At 37.3% G+C, this 18186-nt stretch overlaps 1 protein-coding gene across 9 annotated transcripts in view; it reads right to left on the bottom strand.

The window, feature by feature from the left end:
• The window catches only part of SLC7A2 (solute carrier family 7 member 2), a 54063-nt gene that overhangs the window by 21805 nt on the left and 14072 nt on the right, over positions 1–18186 (bottom strand). Inside the window, exon 1 of one of the 9 annotated variants that reach the window (XM_082282303.1) lies at positions 11380–11497. The exons of 6 other annotated variants lie outside the window; for them this stretch is intronic. Coding sequence is in view for 1 of the 3 variants with exons in the window: in XM_082282296.1 (XP_082138422.1) it covers positions 2611–2706 (96 nt within the window). In the remaining 2 variants the exon portion in view is untranslated. Of the gene's footprint in view, positions 1–2610; positions 3061–4166; positions 4648–11379; positions 11498–18186 lie in introns of those variants that run through there. 2 more of the 9 variants (XM_082282299.1, XM_082282296.1) reach the window with 2 other exon arrangements.

Consider the following 18186-nt stretch of genomic DNA (forward strand, 5'->3'; position numbering starts at 1 on the left):
TTGGTAAAGGGTAGTGAATGGAATTGAATAGCTGTGGATGTTATATTAATATGCTTATTAGTCTGTAGCCCATGTGACAAGCAGCAATGCTCTTGTGACTCCATGCTCTTCACCTTAGCAATTTCAATGTGACAGAAACATAGCATTTTTTTAAGGAATTACTTCTCCCTCCCCCCAGATAATATTTCATTTGGTATTTCATTAACAGGAAAAAATACTCTGGCAGATCTTGTTCTCAGGCCACTAAGCAATTTCCAAGACTCTTGCTATTCCGAAGTCATCTCAGATTATTTTGCTTCTTTGCCATTTGGGACAAGAAGTCCCAAAAATTGTACAGGCATGTACTGCAGTGGCCAGCAGTAATATTATGGTTTTCTCTGCTGAGAAGGAATCCTTATGGCAAAATAGGAGGAGTTTTTCTGCTTCTGATTTCTGCTTCTTGTGGAGAGGAAGGAGGCTCGTTCTTGCCAGCCACAAACCAGTAAGAGAAGACGTCTCTTCTGACTGAAACCCAGCCTTTCTTCTTCAGCCTTAAGAAACTGGAGCACAACCAAAGACAAAGTTCAACATACAGACTTTGTGTCTGTAGAGGAAAAAAACCTCACCTCGTGTGCGTGGAAAACTTCTCTTTGTAAGTATATCCATCCTAACATGGATTTGACAAAAACATAGCCTTTTACAACAACCACTGGAATCCAGCATATCTTCCACAGTTTCCTATACTTAGTATGCCTAAATGTATAGCAAACAATGCCTGAACTCTGCTTCACAGCTTCTGGTGGCAAGTGCAGCACTGTACCTCAGACATAGCCCCCTTTCAGATTTGGCTGAAACATTCCAAGACTTTCAGATAAGACAGTGAAGCAGGAAGAACTGATGAGCTTACGAAGCTATTTGGCTTCACACAGGACCAAATTGCATAGGTATGAGGTGACAAGAGTCTTCAGAAATAACTGACAAGTGTAATGCTTCTCTGAGGTGTCCCTGGTACAGCAGATCCTTTAATGCATCACCCCCTGCAAGAGAACAGCCTGGGCAATGACTCACTGCTGACATGTGCTGATTCACAAGCAGTTTATCAGAACACTGAGGCTGAGCACATCTCACGCTAAAATACAAACCTACAGAAGCTTGGGTGTGCCTTTTGGTGGCAGCATTGTCCTAGACAAGCTTATACTGACCGTCACCACATACTCTTATAAAGGGTCTTATTCCTGCAGACTCACAGATCTTATTCCTGAGTTTGGACAAATATTGGTTTTCCTTCCTGTTGATCTTTATGACAGAGAGGAACATAAAGTAGGGTAAGCAAACACATTAAAATATTCTCTGTCCAACTTTTTGACTAGCAGGTTTCAGTATTTTCCTAACTGCTCCTTTTTTCTTCCTCTTTTCCCTGCTGCAGCCTAACCCTGCCTCATCCTAGCACACGACTTTGGGCTCTGCTTCATCTTGGTCTCTACTGCCATGAGCTCTGTCAGCACTGGCCTGGGCCCCTGCTGAACATCCTGCACAGCTGAGGAGCACTGGCTCTGCTCTGAGCCTTCCTGGGAAGACACACTTGACAGCTTGGAAGAGGGGGTTTTTGATAATTACACTGGGTAATCAATCAAGATGGGAGTGCTTTTGAGGCATGTTTGGTGCACCCGTCCCACATTTCTTGGAGCAGACTTGGATACCTGCCACCCTTGAACAGCAGTGTTAGGCATGTAGCCTGCAAGGACAGCCAGTCAGGGTGGGCTGAATTGTTCATGCAGTTTAAACAGAGAAAAGATTGAATCCTGACCTTATATAGAGTTTAAACACAGGCAATGAGCAACAAGAAACCGAAAAAGGAAAATGCCCTTGAACTCACCAACGGTATGCAGTTATTTCTAATTAAGGTGTGGAGCGGACACAACCTGATGATTCTCTCATGCATTCAAACCTGTGCTAGGCTCCACTTTGAAGTCTGCTTTACAGAGAGCGCTTCGTCACAAGCAAAGCAAGTTTCACTCTTTCACAAGCAAACACCTGTGAAGTCCATTTGTTACTGATGTTGGCACATTCCTTTTCCTGCATACAACTGAGGTGGCAGCTCTTTGGCTCTGCATGTGCTGTGTCACTGCACTTTTGAAGTCTCTTTTGGACTAAGTTTTAATTTAGCTACAGATTACGCCATAAACACGGAATACGCTTCCAACAGTCCTCCAAAAAAGGCAGGTCTCAGTTCAACTGCCTTAGACTTGAGGACCAATGATCAGCCCTTACTGAAACCTCCTCCTTCCTTGAACTCATTCCTAGAGAGAACTGCTAAGCCATCCACACTACAGTTTAGTTTTACCCCTTCAACCGCATTCAACAAAGATACAGGCAAGAGAGTAGGACATAATTTAGACAGGAAAGGAACTTGAAAGATTTATCTAACATAGGGGGAGGAAGAAAAACCAAATAAAGCTTCCTCACAGCTGATGGACTTCATGGTATTTGTCAGAGTACATGAATAAGCAGGTATTTCTCCAATCCCTTTTGTTCTTTATTGTCTTGGTTAATTTTTTTCTCTACAGTATCTGCTGATAAAATCATCTTAATTTCAGCCTTTCTTGGCCAATTGTAAACCAGATCACTTACTGCTTGGCCACTACACATCTGAATGCCAGTCCAAGAAGATGAGTTCAGCCTTACAATTGATACCAGCTGTTTGTTTAGGTGGATGATCAGGAACATTTAATCGTCATCTGTTGTTAGCCCTCTTCTGTCAGGAAATGTTTGGTGTCAAAAAATTTTTGACCAAAAACACCATTCAAGGGACAAAGTCTCTATCTGCAAAGATTACATTCATATTTAAAACTGCTTTGACTCCTTCACAGTCATGTAAAATCTACCATTTCTGCAAAGTGTTTTTCATGCAAAAATAACCTAACCTACCCTCCTATCCCACACAAAATTCAAAAAATTGGTGGATATTGGAGCAAAAATGGTAATTTACATCATGTGTCAATAATTTTATTTCCATTAAAATAAAATTTTAATCTAATTATGTCTCATACATGGTTTAAGTTAGTGCACATTAAGCCCAAGCTACACATGAGAAAAATCCAAAGTTTCGCTGCAGTTGCCATTCAAGTTTTCCTACAAAATTTTCCATTAAAAGCTTAATAAAAAACCATTAAAATCTCATATGGAAAGCAAATGTTATAAAGCAATATGAAACCTCTGAAACTTGTAGTACTGTTATTAAGATTTATGTTCAATGATTTTTGAAGCCAAAGTAAACCATAGATATTTTGCTCAAAACTATTCTAATATTATTATATTAGAATATATAGCTAATATTATATAACATACTATTAATTTTAGATGCAGTAGTTAAAACATTTTAAACACCATGTCAAATAAGGATAAAAGACTCCAATAAGTTTGTAATGTATTGAAAATGGGAAAATATAAATATATACTGGTTAATACAGATTAATTTAGCATCTTTCTTCAGCCTCATTTTCCTGAAAAAACTGTCAAAGTTTATTAATTTTTTTGTCTCCTATTAAGTACATGTAGCCTTATTAAAAATTGCAGTATTACATTTATTAGATCTGGTCCAATAATATATGAAAGGAAGATCTTTCTTGAAGTGAAATAACATATGAAAGTAAAAGAATTGCATTGATTGGATCTTGAGCAGTAATATATGAAAGTAAAAGAATTCAGAGATGAAGCAAAACTAGGTATGGTCTATGATTTGCGTGCATGTGCACACATGCACAGCCAATAAATTGTTTTAGTGCAAGTGTCCTAAAAGTTCATGTGGTGCCCAAGACTTTCACAAAACTCCTAATGCCTTGGGATATTTAAAGTAGCGTATTTCAATAATGGTTCAAGCCGTAAAATTGGAAAGCTGCACCTGTAACAGAAGTGTATGAGGCATAAAAGGGAAAAGGAAAGCAAGCTTTATTGTTCAAAAGCAGAAACACCTTCTAGTCAGACTGGGAAGGAAAATATAACTGCATCTTCTAAATATTAACACCGTAATTTTTATTTCAGCAAAGACAGGATAATGCTGTAACGTAAACAAACTGCGTACCACAGCTCTTGCTACTCAAACAGCACATATGTTAAAGGCAACATTTCCTATGATAACCTAGGTTGCTTTCAGGTTACTTCTTTCAGCAGTAAACTTCATTACTAACCTGATTCAGAGCAACTTCTGCTGGGGAAATTTCTGCTCCTCTTACTCAGTCCTGAACTCCTGCTGTCATAAATGGAAGAGTAATGACTGAAAGTGATTTTATTAAAAGACTTGCTTTAAAAGCCAGCTGCAGGTGGTGTGGGAGCCCTCAGTGTCAGGGGTGGAGGCTTGGCACACCAGGTGATTGGAGGGCTGTGAGCCGGCCAGCTATTTGCCCAGCCAAGCAGCGAAGGAGGGAGGGAGGGAGGGAGAGAGAGAGAGAGAAAGTCTTGCTGGTGTTCAGATAAATCATATGCACTGTATTCATGACACAAAACCCAACTGGGATGCCATTTCCTACATTTAAACGCACCTGTCAGGGAAAAGTTTCACACATCCCAAAGGAAATGCAGATGTCAGATCCCACAGTGATACCAAGCAAAGTTTTCCCATTGCCCCTGTGAAAATTTTGGAGCATGCTGAAGGATGCTTTGCAATGTTTTGAGACCTGAATGCAATAGCATAGAATGAAAAGTGTTTTTGTTGAGTAAATTTTAGAAGAATACAAATAATTTTAAAAGTATTGCTGTGGCTAGAACCAACACAGAAAGCAGTATATTTACAGAGATGGGTTAGAGCCCACTCTGTTGAACTGGGGTAGATGTACCATAGATGATCTTCTCCTTTATATGGCTTGAAATGAAAAATGCTGAAGACTGGAACTAGAACAAGCCAAATATTCCTGTGACACAACCAATAAATAAACCTCAGTTTCTTAAAAATTAGCTTCCAGAATAAACCAAACCCCAATGTATAATTTACAGCTGTATTTTTATTACTTCTAGCAGACAACCCTACTCTAAACATGCAGTAGTATTTCCAACCAATATTATTCACAGCATATTGTTTCCTTCTAAACACTCATGTTTCAATCACTTTATTTTTGTTGCACTAATATAAGATAAACCTTGCAGAGAAAAGTGCTATGCTTCTTGTCATTAAAAGGTCTTTCCTAGGAAAACATGTAGAAAAACATACATTGTGTGGCAGCCCACTGCAGCTTTCTCTCAGCTTTTACTTTTCCCTTAGTGTAAAGTCAGCCAGTGCTCTAGAAGCAGAGAAGGTTCCTCCTTTTTGCTTCATGAATAGCCCTACTTCCTGCAGCCTATGCAAGGGAAGAATACAACCTTTCCTCAGCTCTCCCAGAGCCAAGGAGAAATGCATCCAAGAAAGGGTGCTCCACAAGGATGGGCTGTGTTGCAAAACCACGAGTCCAGCTTATGCTACCCAAGGCAATTATTTTCTTACAGGCAAAAACATGTTAAGAGAAAAGGTCTTGTTTGCTGAAGGTCTGATGATGACAATGCTAATTCTTCTCCTGTTGTTGACCTCATCTTTGTTAAAGATGAACTTTATCTCTTTCACAGTTAATACACAGTTAGAAGATAGAAACAAGAAGTCATGCTACAGGTTAGGCTTCTTGTGCAGCAGCACATGACAACCACTTTTAAGGAGCATCACTCTGACCCGTGACAATATCTAGGCTTTTTTTTTTTTACCAAACTAGCACACTCTAACAAGTCCATGGATGACTCAGGAATTACTCAGATGGTTCTTGAATATCTCCAGTGAAGAAGACTGCAAACCTCTCCAAGCAATCTGTGCTGGTGCTCTGGTCACCTCACAGTAGAGAAGTTCTTCCTCATATTTAGCTAGAGCTTCCTGTGCATCATTTTCTGCCCATTGCCTCTTGTCTTGTTGCTTACCTCCTGTCTGTGATAACATTTCATTGCTGGTAACAGCAGTACACTTATGGATCATTGCAATGATAGAGCTAGGCTGCTTTTGTTTGTCTGACTTTCTAAAACTTAATCCTGAGAACAGTAGCACACAAAAGCTACACTGCTAAAAACATTCAAACCTAGAATCCTCCTGGTTCCCAGTCAAGAAGCAGGGAGCACACTGGCTGGTGAAATGAAATGGCTTACATTTTGGGGGTCCCATCTCGATCTAGCACACCGTGGGGCAGATCAGTACATCCCTATTATGCAGTGTTTGGATCAAAGGTCCTATGGACAGACTCAGACAGTTTTGTGTGTGCTTTCAGTAACACATGCTTGAAACCACAAGAAGACCATGTTGCCACCCAGCAAAAGTCATTTTTGTAGATTCAACTGAAAGGTGTATTTGTGTGCCTGAAGGTCTGTGACAAAGCAGCATGAGAGAGATGTTCATAAAGGGATGGGTCTAGTGGGGGATCAGAGAAGGATGCCAGACCCGGTGCTCTTTGGACAAGACTGAGCAGACAGAGTGCTGTCTGGTGGCAGTTACCTGCAATAGCATGCCCAGCTTCTCTCTCAGAGGAAACTCTTGTTTCTCCCCAGGAAAGAGCTGTGGTAGATCCACTTTGTGGGTCCCTGTTTGCTTCAGTTAAAAATCCAGCTGTGTTTGGACCAAGTTCTGACTTTAGAGACTTTTCTGCTCCTTAGGAACTATATCACTTGGATTAATCTAAAGAGCCTCATCCAACAGGTCTCTGATTTACATACCCCAAGGACTTCTGTAGCACATTCTTTCCATTAAAATGTTGATCAGGAATTCTCTTCTTGCCAGGAAACAGTTGACCACATTAGAGGGAATGAACTGAAGGATAAAATTATGTTATCGTATTTTTCTATGGAAGGCTCATTTTAAGACTTTCCTTAGAGTATCAGAAGAGTGTGAACAGATTTTTATAAAGTTATGCAGAAATTCATGCTGAGGGGATTTTAATTTTACAAAAAAACACCCAAACTATTAATTTTGAAACTCTTGCACAGACTGAAACAAAGTTCTACAGATGCCCAAGTGACAAACTGATTAAAAGCTGCTCTGTTGTTGACTCTGACTTCTCACAGACACATCCTCACAGCTACGGGCCAAAAAATCTGTGGAGTTTTACGAAACTAGAGGTGTTAACTGTGCACATGCATATCCATGTGCTTGCCCATATAACCACCACACATAACTCACCAAAGTTAAATATGAACAAAAGTGCTTGCAGACCCAGGCCTTAGTGAACCATGGCAATCCCTCCACTTTGCAGCCAACTGTAACAAACCCAACTTTTGACACGAACAATTAAAAAGAAACACAACATGTTTTGTACACTCTGTGTACTGGTATTTGTAAGAGGATTCATCAAGTGCCAGGAAGAATCTTTTCTGGATAAAGTAATTACACTTTAGTGTTTCTGACTTGTGCTTCTTGTGGTTCTGAGAATAAAAACACACTGCAATCTATGTGCTAATCTACAGAAAATGATCATAAACATTCAAGAGAGAAAGAATCTTTGTAAAGCTCAACAGTAGTGTAGGCTGTCTCTATAATCTTATGACAGGATCTTTTAAAATTACAACTCAACACTTTTTAAAGGACTTCCTATTTATTAAAATAAAAATATACTTATTTTTTTCTCATGGTTTAACTGAAACTAGTTCCTACAAAATATTGTACAGATTAAAATAAAATTATCACTTACTAATTCTCTCAACTTTTAATAATTCTTTCTTCAGTTTGTACTTAGGAAAATACCTCAAATCCTGAACTTCTGTAAAAGAAATTTAATACAACCTATAAAAAATAATCACATGCTACTAGACTCACCCAGGCAGGAAGAATATACCTGCAATCCTGCATCATTTCATATGTAACAGTAAGAAGGGCTACATTGGCACAAATTCCTATTAGTTATTTTGATCCAGGAATGAGTAATTTAACCTAATATTAAGCATGTCCCAAACAGCTACTAGCTGTCATTTGCTGAATTCCAAATATTCCCAGGGGTCTAAAGGAAATGTTTGCAGTGCTGACTCACAGTGCTGTCCCTAAGTCTAAAATCAGAGTTTTTTGAGAAGGAAAGTAACTATTTAAAGCCATTATTATCTATTAAAAAAAAATCCACAAATACTTTTTTGGCCTCGAATACAGGATAAATATAGATAAGAAATTTAAACAGAAAAGTCTGTAATATATGCAAAGAAGAACCAAGAAAATCAAAGTTAAAACTAAGACTTGATCTGTAATTGAAAATAAATTGTGATGCCATGTCTTGCCAAAAGAGAAACGATTCTGTTTTGCACCTCCCTGGACACCTGTAAAAGGAGCATCAGATGCAGCTCCACACTGCAGCTTGGGAAGGAGCAGGAGAAGGCACTCCTGAAGCATGAGTACACTTCTCCATCAGAGACGGGAAGTTACAAACGGGCTTTCAAAAAGAGAAAGGAGAAAGATCTACCAGAAAACAAACTATTAAGGCATTGTGGATTTTTTGCAGTGTACACTATTGGGTAACATCTTATTCTGCTTTTCTATAAGCCTGTTTGAACTTACAACATATTGAACTGAAGCAAACGTTAAAAAAAAAGTATTCAATTTGTGACAACATTTGAGCCAAATGTGCGGTAACACACCTAAAGGCCACTGAGGTAGGTAATTAAGCACATTTCATAGAAACCATCCCAGCCTATGTAAATGCAGCTGACATTTAAAAGTAGTACTTAATGTCAAAAAAGACAAAATACCAAGCTTTTTTACCCAAATAATGAGGCTCTGTGTTATTTATTATTAAAAGTTGTATTATCATTATGGAGATAACAGTTTTTCAGTTGTTTTGAATGTGCTTCATTTATAGCTTTTCAAGGTCACCCTGTTCTAGTTATCACTTTCTTCATTACCTGAATTAACCAACTGAAAGTTTATTTCCCAATCCTTCTGTAATACAGGACTTCCTCTGACTTACTGTTTTTCACCCCAGCCAATCAATCCCTTTCCTCAGTTTATTGGATTTTTTATTCTTGGAGTATTTGTGAGGGGGTTTTCTTTCTCTTTTTTTTTTTTTCCCCCTTGGGGTTTTTTTTTTTTTTTTTTTTTTTTTTTTTTTTTTTGGTTTCATTTTTCTTTAAAAATTTTTCATCTGGAAAGGCTAAAAGTGGTCTTTTTCTCCTGTGTCAAAAAGGGAAATCTTTCCAGTTATTGTCTTTAATGAACATTTTTTTCCTATAAAAACCAATTTTGTCAAGAAAATGTCTATTAACTCCATTTCTACTTAATAATAATTTTCCTTTCCAGATAATGACATGAAGGTTGCTGCTTTTACTTACTCTTTTTAATCAGTAACAGGGCTTTACCTTTCACCCAATGGTTACCAAGTTTTCAGTAACAGCCTCTTGTGTAAGACACAAGCAAAAGTCTCTTAGAAAGTAACATCAGATCAATTCCATGTATTCTGTTGAAAACCTGACAAAATCAAAAAATGAAACTAGTAGAAACTAGTTTCAGAAACTAGTAGAGATGTGTTTACAAATACAGTCCTGGAATATTTTTTTTCAGTGATAATAGGAAATATACACAATGACTGCAGGATCAAAATTAAATCCCAAACATTTCCCTGCTGAGAATTGCACTGATTTGCACAATAGCTGGTGATTCTCTAAAAGAGAGTTAGACACTGGTTTTAAAGTAGAAATAATGAGAGTCCTTTCACATGCCTAAACCACTGAGGTAGCTTCTAAAATGTCTATAAAATCTGTATTTTTTAAATGGCTTTGCCCTTGTGCTCCTGTGCACTTCCACAGGGGAGCCAAAAGGCAGCCTAATTTCATGGTGCAAGAATGGAAATTAAGCAAAGAATTAATGATTCAGCTCACTTCTCTCCTCCCTTCCCAACCTCAGCTGGCTGGTTTGATGGCTCAAGTAGCACCAGCTCCAGGGATTCATACTCCGCTAGGGTTGTCCAGTCCCATCCCTGGGTCACAGCACCTCTCAGCCCATTTGACCAGTGCACCATACACTTATGGGCTCCAGTGGATCATTTTGTTTTAAAAAGCAGTGCAATTAATAGTCTGTGTTGAGTTACTGAAAACTGTTTAACTCAATTTTATATACAAAAAAAAGTGGCCTTTCCCCCTATTTTCTGTGGGGGCCAAGAAAGGAAGAAGAGTGAGTGGAGAAGAAAGAAAGGATGAATATATCTAATTTAAGACTAAAAATAATCACAGATGATCCCAGAAATAGCCTCACTTACAAAAATATCATGGAGCAGGGAAGGAAGGGAATTCCTATTACACACTTTACTTGTTTCTATTTGAGTTTTTAAGGCACCTGGAAAAGATGCCATCTCAAACAGATTACAAAAACTCAACAAAAAACTAGGTCTAATCAAGGTGTCACAACTTTCTCATAATGGAACATCTAAAATGAAGCATGTTTTAATTATCTTCCAATTATAAGAGTTTTAAAAAGTTAAATTTGCTTTCTTTTGCCTATAGAAATCCAATAATTAGATGCACATTATTTATATTCCATATTTCTTTTATGTTAAGTCAATGGCAGTAAGAATTAATTTAAGAGATTCTTGCATTAAAGTTTTGAAAAATCTCCTTTGCAACCAAATATTACTATGAAATAATGGCAAAGCATTTAAATCAGGATTCTTCACTGGATCTGTAATGGACTTGAAATATTAAATCAGAGAAGTATTTTGCTTCCATTCTATGTGAAAATGGAACTGTGATGTGCCCAGCATCACTGCCACACATTTCACACACCAGACATAAAACGTCCACTAAGTGCAGTGCTGTGATATATTTTTTAGGTTTATATAGTAGAACAATACAAAACAACATAAACAGGAATGGTTTGTTCACACAATATAAATAGCTGCATCTGCAGTGCTTAATCCTAGAGGCATTAAACAGCATTCTGTGGTCTGAAGTTAGTGCTGTTAAGACCACCCCAGATTCCTTGGAGGTACTTTCTGCACCCTGCAAAATCAAACACTGTGTCTTTTGTATATGAAATCACTGGAATAATAAGTCACTGCAAAGTCACTAGAGCAACCCTGTTACAGAGCACTACCCTTTGACATTAAATGCGAACGCTGCAGAGAGACATTCTCAATATATATTGTACATATCAAGATCATATAAATCCAAACATCTAACATGATTTATAACTGAGGTAACTAATGCCAGAGCGATCCCTTTTCATTCTTGGCTTTAAATAGCACCACTACATTTAATGCTTCAGGAACAGAGTTTGAAGAACACTATAACCTTCAACTGGGCAATTTTTTGGAAGGACTTCCAAATTTCTCAGTATCTTTTAAGCAAGTCAATAAACCGCTTGACTGCATGTAACATCTCACAGGTAGAACATGACCAAGACTTCGAAATGCAGCAAAAAACAGTACTGACCTCGACAGTTGCACACTGAGATCTTGCTCACAGATTTCCAGGGGGGTTAGCAACAGGTACAGAAAGTGACCCTGACCATGTGCTGTGGCTTTCCAGAGATCCTGCACAGGCTGCAGTGCTCCACAATGTAACTTAACAGACCACTGCAGACAGCAAGGCCCTGGTCAACATCTTCTGAGGGTACATCAAAAATCCTCTGTGAACTTCCATTAAGAAAGAAGTATTCTTTCGTATTTTAATCAAATCACAGCTACGCATGACAATTGCATAACCATGATGAAGACATGCTTTCAGATCCACGCAGATTTGATGTAACATATAAAGACTGAAACATTGGCAAGTCCGCCTGAAGAAACCAGATCTTCTCTTGGAATAAATCCAAGTTCTGCAATAACAGGAGAATCATTTCAGCAGAGCATTGAAGAAGCACAAGCATTGGTTCATAAAGTAACATATGGAATAACGCAAATATTTGAGAGAAAACCCAACTTAGGTGCGCATGTGTGTTTCTATACTCCCAGCCAGCCAGCATGATAGTTCTTTACTAGCAACTTTATCTTCAATATAAATCATCTGGAAGCATTAGAAAAGCAAACAGCTTAGCAGTTCCACAGTTTTGCCAGGAGGCAGTTCTGCTTATAAAAATCAAAAGTCACTTGAGCATTAAATTGCATTTACTGTACCTACGAAGCTACTTCATGGACTAGCAAATGGCACAGAGGAACAAACCACATGAATGTTGCTTGTTGTAATGAACTTGCAGTAATAACTGATGCACTAGTTAAAATAAATACTAGCAAATGTGTTTTCAGGATAATTTGTGTCACATAGCAAATAGGAATTTGTTGGGACAGCCATTACTTCTCCCACACGAAGATTGGATGAAACACAATTTTCCAATTTTTTTTGTTGTGACAGCAGAAGGCCCCATAAATGTATAACTTTGTATTCCATCTTCAGCAGACACAAAGCATCTCAATAAACATTCTATACCACCTCCTTCCCTCAGTCACTTTCTTCCCTTGCCACATCCAATGATCCTGAATGGCATGACCAACTTCTGACTGAAAAGGTCAGGGGATGTCACACAGATAACTCCCTCAAATGTCCTTTCTAACTAAGAGGTACTGAACATTAGCAATGCAGAACAGCAAGCCCATTTAGTTACCAACTTGTCTCATATTTGTTCTTCAAATCTATGTTCACATATTTCTTCTTTATCTTTCACTTATTTAAGTGAAACCAGATATTTCTCCCCTTATTTTTTCCTGAGTCAACCACTTTTTCTAAACCTATACACAAATCAGCCTCATCTCCAGCCATGCTGTGAATAAGTTGTGGGGAAAACCCCATAGAAAGCTAGGTCCTAATACAGCCAAATATATTTGCTTAAAAAACCCCACTCCAAATGCACAAGTTAGGCCCTCAAAAGTCCATACACTGCCAATAAGTAGACTGGCTGTCACCAAAGAGATATCCTTCCACATATTTTGTGTGTATGTGGCTTTGTGTGTATTCATGAGTGCAAACTACACTATTTCTCAGTTCCTACTATGCAAAAAGATACTGTTATTATGGCTGGATCACAATTTTGGAGTAAAACTGTTCTGCTTGCTCACTTTCTTCTCATGAGCTCTGGAGACAATGACAGCAAATTGAGTTCCAGCTACCTGTGTGAACAGAGGCAGGATCTGGCCACAACCCATTCCTTACTCACTGCAGGAGAAAAAGAGGTCCAGGACAGATTAACTATCTCAAGGGCCAAACCCAGAAAACAAGCTGCTAGTTGAAATGCAATGATCTAGGAAATGACAGGCAGGAAAGATGAGACAGCTCATTTTAGCAGCTACTTGAAAAAAGCTTCTGACATCAGATATCTTATTTCATAGAACTAGAACACATACAACTCCTTTGGGGTAAAATATTGAATGGAAAATGTCATTGAAATTACTTCTAATTTCAAAATGCCACCACTTCCCTTATTAGTACTAGATGGACTATTTCACCAACCTACTGATTTTTATTGAACCTGACCATTGGTTAGTACCACCTGTAAATTATACATATTTTCATAATGCAAAAAATTTTGGCACAGAGTAAGTACATATTCCTCATGGAAACACTATAAAAACATGAAGGTTTAGTTGTTCTATACCAGCAACAGATACTCATAAAATGAATTTTGTTACATAAAATTATTATAATCAGTGTAATTAAATTAATGATTAAAATCCTTCATGCCTAATCTAAAAAAAAAAAAATCTTAGCTAGTTTAAATGATAATCAACATGTCAGCAAGTATACCTTGGCTAAGATCCTTTTTCACCTGTGCATTGCTTTATTGGCCTTCAGAAAATGCCACTTTGGCATGCATTTGTCAAACTATTGCTCTTTATTTCTGTCCCTAGAAACTTAGCCAGCAATACACATGCATATCTCATGCATCTCAAGTTCCAGCAGCTGAAGAGGCTGAAGCAGAACCAAATGTTCCCTGTGATCAGACTCCCATAACTTCCAGTTACTTTCTTTTATTTCCCTTTAATTCTGACCTTCTTTCACATTTCACATACATACTAAGTTCAAACTTTCATTATTTTCTGCCTTTTTCAATCATAATTCATCAGACAGGAAAATACAAAGATACAGTAATTGCTCCACCATGAAAATACTCTTTAAAATATTTTAAATTGCTTCTAGTTTTATAATAAGAATTGTTTGCTTTGGCTGAAACCCACCCCTGCCCCCCCCCCCCCCCCATAATTCTAAAGTTCAAAAGAAAAACAATTTAGAACTACTTGGATGAAAATAGAAGGAAAATCACTGCTATTCTTCAGCATTTCTCCACTGAAATCTAAAAATAATAGGTCAAAAGACCAAAATACTTCCAGTTTCACAAACTTTATGTAGCCTTCTCAAATAAACCATCCAGAGTTCAACATCTGTTATTGAACTACCTAAAACATTATCTATCAATTTTTTGGTAAAGAGGGGGGGAAAAAGAAAAAAAATGCAGCAATTACTAGTCCACGCATCATCCATTAGTAACAACATGATTCTTTCCGGTTATTTGGTCTGAGATTATAAACCTTTTTGAAAAATATATCTTTGTTAAATGCTATCAATCTGGTATACTTAAAAGACAAATAACAAGCTCTAATTGAAGTAACAAAATAGGATGGAAGTTTGGAAATTCAAGGCAGGAAGCCTGGGTCTAGATAAAAGGATATGAAGCACAACATCTCCTTGAGATTTTCTGAATTAAGAGCAACTTTGTACCTTCTAGCAAAGTTTCAGTGGTGCACAAATTAGACATGTTTTTTGGTGCTAGCCAAAGAGAGTTTTAGAGATCTATCATACATACAGCAGAATTTCTGGCTAGAACAAAAGGTAAAAATCAACCTTGAAGATAATCCAGATGACTCACCTGGAACTGTCATCTTCTGATTTAGGCAGGGATTTACTCCCCAAAGTCTAACTTCCTCTCTATTTCCAGACCCTGCAGGCACAAAACTTTAAAAAAGAAGACGAATATCAATGAAATCTGATACTATGCTTCAGCACTGCAGATACTTAAGGAAACTGCCATAGAAGCCTGACTGTTGTGTGCAAACCATCTGCAATTACTTTGCCTCTAAATGATGGTAGATGTTCTACCTCCTCATGTGTAACTCTCCAGTAGCACCACTCGAATTATCCCTAAAGATTAACTGCATGATGACACACTACAGTCTCCTGCTGACATAATGTTGAGCGAAATTTTTGAAAGCTGAGAGTACAAATCTGAGAAAGAAAAATGCTGTTCCTCTAGCCATGCACCATAAACAGGTATTTCTTCTGAAATTTTCAAGACAACTTATTCTACATGTCAACTATAGCAAGGTAACGCCCTAAGCAGGAAGGCTAAGACTCCACAGGGGTCCAGGTGGACACATTTCACTTACTCTGCAATTCCCAACAACCACAAAGAGAAATGAAAAAAAAAAAAAATCAAAAAAAAAAAAAAAAATCTCCAAATCATTAGAACTGATCAATTACCTTCAAAAGAAGCTTTAGAAGAGGTTTTTTTTTTTTCTGATGGGAATGACAAAACCCACCACATAGAGCAGATGACTGTGTGATGGTCAGGAATACTTCTGAAAGGGTGTTCAAGACAGGCAACAGCAAACGGATAAATTGTCCAGAGCAGAAAAAAATAGGTTTACTCTTGAAGGACATTGGTGGGCTCAGCACTGGACTGCAATGATTCATATGAAACTGGTGACAGATATTAAGCCAAAACATGAGAAAAGGAAAAAAAGGCAGTTAAGCTACTGAGACCAGAGATCAAACAGATCAAAGGCAGCTACTTCTTCAGAAAAAAGACTCTCTTCTTTTTTTTTATTTATAACTTTGCTCCCTGCTGTGAAAGTTGCATGAGTATGTGACATTAGAAATTTTGTCATAACCTAGACACAAATCATCCAAAAGAGCAGAAAATACATCTGAGAAAGCAAGTACCTTACATTTCATGCCTATCACCATAAAATATACACTGGGATAAATGATGTGATGACATGCCATGACTTCTTCAATAATTAAAGTAATTTCATATTTCCTTTCATTCTACTTTCATTCTATAATGCAAACTTTGAAAAAACTGTATCTCTCAGAAAGCTATTTCGTATGATTAAAGTTATGTTCTGCTAACAGGTTCTCTTCAAAGACAACACAAACAGCATGAAAATATCAACCAGCTGGGGAAATTGTTAAAACTATGAGTCTGGCTCTTCCTAAACTTAGCTTAACTCAATTTATTCACATTGCTTCTTTTCTTCTCCCCTTTCTTCCACAAAAGACAGAAGACCAAACAAAATAATGTTCACAGTTTTAACCACTTGGAAGTAAAACAAAGCACTCATTGGAGGTTACGTAAAAGCAAGGAGATGGACTAAGTGAATGTGAGTAGTGCTCAGAGGATTTTGTTCAAAATTTATCAAACTGAGTATATGGCACACAGAAAGCACAAGTAACAAGTTCATGCTGAATCAAAGGCTATTTGGAAAGTGCAATCAAAACCAGATGAGAAGTCATGGATAAGGAAGAGTTAATTTCTGACATTGGTATGAATTTTGGAATAGTATAAAAGATCAAAAAGAAGCTATAGACTAAGAAGATTATGACATCTCTACTTCCCCAAAATGAATTGAACATCTCCCTAAGAATATAACTGGGTATTACATGGACTTCTACTCTTAGGCTAGGCATCAGATGTTAGCCACAAATTATTCCTTATGACATCTATGCTTAACACAATTTAGCAATGCTGAGAGACAGCCAAAATTATTATGCAACAGAATGCCCACTCTGATGGGAAATATTTTTAACACTTAGAAGAACAGAAAATCTTGAAAAAAGAAAAATAAAAGAAAAAAGAAAAACAGAGGAAAAGAAGAAGAAAAGAAGTCGAGCTGTATCAGATAAGCAATTTTCTGTCAGCTTTATAGATTACAAGCAGTGTTTTGTATTATAGCTAAGAGTAAAATGACTTGGTGACCACATTTATTTGGATAATTCTTGAGGCTGATGTGACTCAAATTCATGGAACTAATTTGTCTGGATAACAGCTTTACAAAGGTTCTGAAGAGTCTAGACATTTTCACTGTGGGAAAAAAGATGCACAATCCATTTTATACAAACTTTAAAAAGAATATCCTGCAGTCATCCTGTCATACTACAAACTGTACTTCTAAAGTCAACAGCAGATAAACTAAAGCATTTGAAAGTAGCTGTGTTTGTACGACACTGGAAGGTATAATGGGAAATGGAAACAGCCTTTGGTTCAACTATTTTGCAAGAAATGATGTAGCAAAGAAAATGATCAGTTATCTCCAGTGCTATAGACTCCACACAACTTAATTTTTAAGGCATGTGAAAATTTTACTTAATGATGATATATGATAGACGATATATGATAGACGATATATGATATGAAAAATAAGCTACTTTTCGAAGAACTACTTAATTATGTCATTTCCATCTACACTGATTGAGGCTCAGGCAGAAGAAATGCAGGATCCATGAGAATTCTGAGAACTGTTTCTAGCAGTCTAGCACAGCTTGACTAACTGGAGAAGAAGAAAAAAGGAGGCGAGGGAAGAGGCAAATATTGTATTTGAGTTGCACATCACCCTCTCCCACTATAGGTATAATTTTAGCTTACAATTAGGTTTTAAAACTTACATCTAACATACTTTGGCTTTACTCCACTGTGGCCTGCCAAACTATTTTCCAAAACTAGTTTAACTAGAACTTTTTCAAACACTGCCAAGATATTTAAGCTCCAGAACAGGAGAAAAAGGAAGAGTCAGCATTTATTTCTTTTAAAAAGTAAAAAAAAACCCTGATTCTTTATCCTCAGTCCAGAAATTCAAATTTATGCATAACCAAAAAGACTGAAATCCCTCCAAAATTAGGGCTTTGTTATAAAAGCACTTGAATTTACTACAGATTGTAGCCACATGGCACAATTCTCTCTATAAATAGTTTGAGCCCCAGTTAGTGAAACAAAAAACTTTTCAACTGTGCTAAGATAAAAAATATCTCTGCAATTATTCATACTGCAGTAATACTCAGCTCAGAATCAAGGCCTTAGAGCTTAATCTAAGAAAAATCAATAGTATGAGAAAAGTGGAATTAAACAGTGAAATGTGCGTGTGCTGACGGGTTCATCTGTCCTCCTACAGATGCACAACGAATGTGAAAATCTATCTAAATACCAAGATACTATCAAAATACCAAGAAGCACCAGTGTAGCTATTGCTGGTCAAA

The sequence above is a fragment of the Coloeus monedula genome (genome assembly GCF_965178545.1).
Source record: "Coloeus monedula genome assembly, chromosome: 5".
NCBI lineage: Eukaryota > Metazoa > Chordata > Aves > Passeriformes > Corvidae > Coloeus > Coloeus monedula.